Source organism: Diplodia corticola (assembly GCF_001883845.1).
Source record: "Diplodia corticola strain CBS 112549 chromosome Unknown scaffold7, whole genome shotgun sequence".
NCBI classification, from domain to species: Eukaryota; Fungi; Ascomycota; class Dothideomycetes; order Botryosphaeriales; family Botryosphaeriaceae; genus Diplodia; species Diplodia corticola.
In genome coordinates this window covers 681,449-688,140 of record NW_017971486.1, presented here as the reverse complement: position 1 = coordinate 688,140, position 6,692 = coordinate 681,449, and the positions used below count along the sequence as shown (strand labels likewise).

General features: G+C 56.7%; 4 protein-coding genes across 4 annotated transcripts; 1 reads left to right on the top strand and 3 right to left on the bottom strand.

The window, feature by feature from the left end:
- Positions 1–147: 147 nt before the first annotated feature.
- On the top strand, positions 148–561 carry BKCO1_7000222 (uncharacterized protein; the record flags this gene model as incomplete). Its single annotated transcript, XM_020278677.1, has 1 exon — positions 148–561. One exon carries the CDS (start codon positions 148–150, stop codon positions 559–561), a length of 414 nt encoding a protein of 137 aa, XP_020133542.1.
- A 765-nt stretch (positions 562–1,326) lies between these two features.
- On the bottom strand, positions 1,327–2,716 carry BKCO1_7000221 (uncharacterized protein; the record flags this gene model as incomplete). Its single annotated transcript, XM_020278676.1, has 3 exons — positions 1,327–2,110; positions 2,205–2,593; positions 2,651–2,716. The coding sequence occupies 3 exons, from the start codon at positions 2,714–2,716 to the stop codon at positions 1,327–1,329; spliced, it is 1,239 nt and encodes a 412-aa protein (XP_020133650.1).
- A 1,788-nt stretch (positions 2,717–4,504) lies between these two features.
- BKCO1_7000220 (acyl binding protein) lies at positions 4,505–4,959 on the bottom strand (the record flags this gene model as incomplete). Its single annotated transcript, XM_020278675.1, has 3 exons — positions 4,505–4,624; positions 4,712–4,783; positions 4,882–4,959. The coding sequence occupies 3 exons, from the start codon at positions 4,957–4,959 to the stop codon at positions 4,505–4,507; spliced, it is 270 nt and encodes an 89-aa protein (XP_020133649.1).
- Positions 4,960–5,837: 878 nt separating this feature from the next.
- On the bottom strand, positions 5,838–6,492 carry BKCO1_7000219 (myosin regulatory light chain cdc4; the record flags this gene model as incomplete). The annotated part of the gene is made up of 3 exons (XM_020278673.1): positions 5,838–5,866; positions 5,944–6,177; positions 6,312–6,492. The coding sequence occupies 3 exons, from the start codon at positions 6,490–6,492 to the stop codon at positions 5,838–5,840; spliced, it is 444 nt and encodes a 147-aa protein (XP_020133527.1).
- Positions 6,493–6,692: the final 200 nt, after the last annotated feature.

Here is a 6,692-nt window from a genome sequence, read left to right as displayed (position 1 = left end):
CTCCCTCCCTCTCTCCCTCTCTCTCTCCAAAACCACACAACTCAAAAAAACCCCCCAAACTAACCCCATCCCCACGCACTTCCCCCCAGCAACACCACCACCGGCGACCTCATCCCCAACGACTGGGCCTACCCCGTCCCATCAGGCATGTCGCTCTATACGCCCAACGGCTACTGCGCGCTGCTCGTCACCGCCAACGACACGACCAAGCCCGCGCTACGCCCCACCTACCTCGACCAGTCCGACCCGTCCTCCGGCACCGACGCGCAGTGGGCGCTGATCGGCCGGTACAGCATCGCCGGCGCGGGGCCGTACCGCCTGTCCAACGTGACTGCGGTCGCCGGCAACGGCACCGCGGGGTCGGACGACGAAGAAGGTCCGCAGGGGACTGTGACGGGGGAGTTTTTGACGGCGACGCTGCCGAGTCGGGAGGGGCCGTTTGAGTTTACGTTTCGGTTTTATGAGGGGTGTGGGGTGTGGAATTTGCATCAGAGTGTGGGGGAGGATGCGGAGAGGGTGGCGTGGTATGAGAGGTTGCCGGATCGGGATGTGTATGGTTAGGTCGGGCTGGGGGTGTGGGGAGGGGGATGGATGATTGAGCTTTTCGGTTGGATTGAGGTTTTTGGGGGTCTGCGGTTTTGGTGCTCTCTGGAGACGGGGATGGGATCGTGCGGAAGAGGGCTCGGTCATTTTGTAGTTGTTGGATGTGTACGGGCGTGTGGAGTTATAATGAGGCCGTGATTTGTTCTGCGACGTTGAATGATATGTGGAAAAAAAAACACGATCTGGGATACTCCCCTATCATTATACTCACTGTTCTATCTCGGCGAATCTTGTCCAGGAAGCATGAGGTTCGAGACCTAACCTCGAGTCAAGACAATCAAATCGTGCGCATACTTCATCCCTGGAAGCGGTAAACTGAATACCAAAAACACCCTTCAACCAGCCGGGTCTAAACCTCCACGTCATGTTCATGAGCGAGGAAACGAATGTCAATCCGAGATACCAATACGAGCGGGTTGGCCAAAACCTCAATCTCCCACGACCCTTCTATCCCACGTACCCTTTCTCGTTGACTTCATGAAATTTCCCCCCTGTCTTCTCTCCACTGGACCTGCCGCTACGACTGGGGTAAACAGAAGCTCTTGGTGTTTCTCGCGTGTCGCAGATGACAAAACAGTGCGGAACAGGATAGGGTAAGTCGCATCGAGCGTGAGACAATCGACTATGTATAACGGAAGCAGTAACAAGATCAAGTACCGAGGTATACCTGTTACATACCGGAAGCACACAAGCGCCTCCCGCGACAAATCCAACACCTTGCCACTACTTCGATGGCGATGAACGACCACTTCTCCGTACGAAGCCAAGTTCCAGGTCTACTGCCCCAGCCGTCGCTGCATCGCCCGTCTCCCTGAGCCGCGGCGGCTCATGTTCGTCGTCAGCAAGGACGATACTGCCCTGCTCCCCCTCCACCGTGTCCGTACGATGGCAATAGCCAGTGTCGCCACCACCAAGGTCATCCATCAAGATCACAGTATCGCTCTTGTTCCCACCGCCATCCACCACGCTGCCCAACAGCCCCGTGCCGCCCTGTGCCGCCGCTCCACTCCTTCTCTTATCCTCCCGCGAACCCGTCATCGTCGACGACAGCGTGGCAGTCATGCCGGTCGACGCCGTCCCCCACCCCCACAAGCTCCAACTACTCCTCTTCTTCCTCACCACCCGCCAATACCCCGGGTCGAGCGGCGACGGTCCCTCTCCCGCTTCCGTTTCCTCTCCCCCTCCTCCTCCTCCTCTCCTTCCCTCCCTTCCTGCATCCTCCTCCTCCTCCCCACCACGACGACGGCCATTACCATTCCCACGGGAGGGAGGAGGATGAGGAGGGGGAGGATGAGGAGAGCGGCGCTCCGCGTGATTGACATTGCCGAAGACGCAGGGCAAGGCGCGGACGAGCAGCGGCTTGCAGCACGGCAGGCAGGCGCAGATGAAACCCGCGTTGGTCTCGACGGCGAGGATGACGTAGTTCCACACGCCGTCCCAGTACGGGTCGGTGGAGTGGAACCAGATGGCGAAGAACCACATGCGGAGGACGCCGGCGATGGAGATGCTGGTTGTGTTGTGTTGTGTTGGTTACTGAAGGAGGGAGAGAAAGAGAGAGAGAGAGGGAGAGAGAGAGAGTCTCGAAGCATTCATTCACTTACACGACTCCGACGCAAAACAAAGCGATGAGCCCCCAGCGCTGCTCCCTCGGGACGTGCATGCCCCAGACGTAGCGGGCGGGCCAGAGGAAGATGCACAGGTCGCTGAAGCTGTTGAGGGCGGCGGTGGCGATGAGGAAGGCCTCCTGGTCGATGCAGTCGCGGAGGATGCGGATGCGGTCGCGCGTGTTGGACGCGGGCGGGCACTCGACGTACTGGTCGATCTGCGGGACGACGGTGCTGATGCACCAGCACGCCGAGTAGACGATGGCGCCCTTGCAGAAGCACTCGTTGAACGTCTGCATCGGGAAGATGCGGAGGTAGTTGAGGCAGATGGAGACCTTGGTCAGCGTCACGCCGACCGGGTACATGATTTCGAAGATGATGTTTACCTGCGGGCGTGGCGGCGTCAGTGGACTGCGAAGGTCTGCCCCGGTCTCTATTCTTACCCTGAGTGCTTGTTCTGTCCACTCTGGTTTTACATCCCAGATATGCCGGGTCAGATGGAGATACATGGTGGAGTAAAGACTCGTGATTGTGACGGTCGCCAAGCAGCCCTGCAGAACGAGATGGTCAGCACTTGAGAGTATGCAGATAGATACATGGAAGTGAGCAATACCCATGCGGGCAACATGAGCCAATCATCCCATGACAGTATCCGTCGAAGCACGGCTCTACTGTAGAAGCGGGCGGCGACAGCCAATGTCATCAACAGCAACAATGGAATTTCAATGGATGCGATATAAGCAACCCGGTTGGGAGGATCGACAAAATTAGGCGCTGGCCAGTCTGCCGGGGTGTCGGCAGCCACCATGATGCATTATGACTCCCGAGGCTTGGAAGAAGCGTGGATACGAACCAGAAGTTAAACAACAGAGAGCAGAAGTATATACAAGAAATAGAGAAGGTGATCGGACGCCGGAAGTAAACAACAAAGGAAGGGAAAAAGCCTCGGGGCAGGCTCAGAGGACAGCTAGCGGCGACCGCGCGTCATAAGACCTGCGCGCATCCTTTCATGTAACGGAACACATGCTTGAGCATCTTTCGTAACTGCAGGGCGTGCGGCGCGCTAACCTTTGAGTGTTTTTAAGCTTCGTCCGAGCGTGGGTATCCCGTCTGGATGAACGTCGTCGGTTGCTTTTATTGGTCGATTTTCCGGGACTTTGCTCAACTTATTTCCCAGAGCAGGACCACCAGTTAGCCACCATTTCTAACTTTCTGTTTCGTGTACAGCGGATCGACCCTCCTTGACCGCGGTCTAAAACACCACCACACATGTCCAGACCTTAAACTGACGGGAGCTACTGCGCCACCACGCGGGACACCCTCAGTCCCATGGGCGCATTGAAAGATCGGGAACTGTAGCTTCCGTCTCCCTTAGAAGGAAGAGCATCCTAGTCCCTGTCTTGTCGTCGGGAGAAGCAAACATCTCCGTGTGCTGTCGGCGAATGGGTCGGCGCTGGTTGGCTGCCTGAGCAGTGAGCAGAAAATAGAACGGAAGCTTTTCCGGATACGGATCCGCAATCACCACGGGCCTTGACCATGAATCGTGCTACCAATTAACAGTGACGATCCGAGCATCGAAGCGGGATAGGGCAGTGTGAGAAGCATCTTTGAATGGCCCCCCATTTTCGGGTCGATTGTCACGAGTGTGCTCTGTAGTTAGCTTACGTAGACTTGAAGGTATTAGTCAAGATCGTAAGCTAGTAGGTTCGGCAAAACCTCCGCTGGTCAATTTAACTATCCACCCATACGGCATGTATCGCAGCGGCCACGTCAGCTGCCTCGGCTCATTGCACTGTGCATGTGCCATCATTCTGCGTGCTTTACTGGTGCCTGGTGAGTCGAATCAGTTAATGGCATTGGTGTACCAGCAATCGTCGACTTGGCTCTTTTCTTACTTTCTGGAATGTCCCCGTGTTCCTGCTTCATGAGCTGTAAGTCGTTGAGAGCAAGGTATAGTGACATGTGTGCGGTAGATGCATGCCGTTGTAGAACATGGGACGAGAAAGGCAAGGCATTAGAAGCAGTAACAGGTACAAATCCGGAATCGCAAGAGCCAGGCTTACTGCACTACGCTACTATACGTCTTCGAGACATGACGCATCACACACACGTACCTAGTTCAAGACAGCCAAACGAGCAAAGAGGGGAAAATCGCAGTCATCACCAGCCAAAAGCCAGATTCATATATGCCGCTAAGATTACTCATCTGCAGCTATTTCCAGTCCCAATGTTCCAATTCCGTTGAATATTCTTTCCTTCCCGAGAGAGGACGGGATAACCATCGTCGTCGTCGCCGTCTATTTCGTGCCGTAGGTGCTCTGGAGCTGGGAGACGAGCTCGACGTACTTCTTGTCGGCCTGCTCCGGGGTGACGCCCTCGTCGAGCTTCGCCTGCCAGTGGCTCTTCATCGTCTTGCCCTATTGTACATTGGAAAAAGTCACCCGTCAGCGAAGGTCTGCGACAAGAGGTCCTGTGTGAAAGGATCGGGATGGAGCGCTTTTTACCTTGATGTCGAACATGCCGGGCTTCTTCGCCTCGATGTCCTCCTTCTGGGCGATCTTGGCGTAGGCGTACAGCTGTGTGGCGACGCATCATCCGTCAGCAGATGTTCTCAGGAAAGAGGAACGAGGAGATGGGCGCATGGCGCTGGTGGTTGGCGAAAGGCAGAACTCACATCAAGCTTCTCGTTCTGCGACGGCTCGGCCTTGAGGTTCTTGACCTCCTCGAACGACTTCTTGAACGCGGCAGACATTTCGGACGTGTTTTTGTGTGGATATTTGCGGGTAAGGGATATGCGTGATGTTCTTGGGCGAAGATGCAGAAGTTGACGACGATCTTGTTGACGAAAGCAAGACAGCGAGGGACTGGTGAGATGTGGGGTTTGGCGGGGCACAGGGCTAGCGCTTCCCATCACGAGGCTGTGACGCCATGACCGAGGCCTGCCCTGCCGCCCAACAAACCTCGATCTCATCGGCTAATCACCGCATGATTTGCATGCACATGTGGCCTGCCGCTCTTCTGTTGGCCGGTGCCGACCGTCCTGCCATGGTGGTCGTCTACTGCGAGAGACTTTTCGTTCCTGTGACTAGCACCATCTAGAGTTTGGGACGCGTTCCCTTGCAGCTGCATCAACAGGGAACGTCAGAGCAGTGCCGACATTAGCTCACAAGTGTCACGGCTGTCAACTCCAGCATCAAGCGCGCATCCCACCAAGAAGTGCCGGTCGTCCGTGTCAGGGATCCACGTGCATCCCAAGCCCATGCGCCCAAGGTAATATGTTGGGACAAGCTCCCTCAATGTTTCCGATTCAAACTCTACTTTCGTCCCCCATGCCACTGGATCCGCCTCTGAGCGTCCGGCTGCAGGATATGCAACAAGTCCGCCAGCGACAGTCCCCACCATCCCATCGCACATCGTTGTGGTTTCCCCATCCTCCCTCCCACACATCATGTTGCGTAATGCAAGGATTCCCGTCCGCCAATAAAGCCCCAATGAACGCCTAAAAGCAAGGATCCGTAATTAAGCTGTCAAAAGCCGCATCGTCGCCGGTTTGTGTGTCTCGTTCGTCGTTACGGGGAGAGGAGAGAAGGAGAAGAGTGAGGGCCGGCCGTCAAGCCTTTCGCGTCGCGCTTAGTTGGCCAGGATGGTCGAGACCAAATCTACACCATGTATCAGTGTCACCGAAAAACCAGACGAAAGCGGGCACCGCCAAAGGCCGCAGGAAGTGCAGACACACCCCTGTATGCGATCTCGCCAGAGCTCGTGTCGACGGCCTTGAGCAGCTCGTCGACCTCGTCGTCGCTCATCTTCTCGCCCAGGTTCGTGAGGATGTAGCGCAGCTGGCCGACGCCGATGAAGCCGGTGCGATTCTGGTCAAACACCTCGAAACCGCGGCAGTACTCGTCGATGTCGCCCGGGTCGCGGAAGCCGCCGGGGCGGTTCAGGATCTTGGAGAAGGTCTCGAAGTCGACTGTTTTCACACGGAGCGAACTGTCAGCGGCATTCGACCGGAGGAAGTGCGCGTTGGCGGGACGTGTGGAGAAGACCACGCTGATCTCGACCACCCCTTCCGCGTGTGCTCTGTGTCTACAGGGGCGGACTCACATTCACCGCCGGCCTGCTTCTCGAGGTCCTTGATCTCGGCGATTGTGGGGTTCTGGCCGCAGGCGCGCAGCAGGTCGCCAAGAGAGTCGACGGTCACGCGGCCGTTGCCACGCTTGTCGAAGAGCTGGAACGCTTCCTTGTAGTTGGTAGAGGCCTGCACTTGTGAGTTGTCGTACGCCATGGCGGATTTGCAGCGAAAAAGACTGAAGGAGTGTTCGGGGTGCAGGAAAACAGCGCAGGCGCGAAAACAAGAGATCCTGGGGAAGTGCAAGGCCGGGAAAGCGTGTTTTGGGCTCTCGTGTTGGCCGCGGGCGGGGGGGACGCGTTTGGGGGATGGCGCCTTCAGGGAGCAGTGCCAAAAGTGGAAAAGGAAGCGCAGAG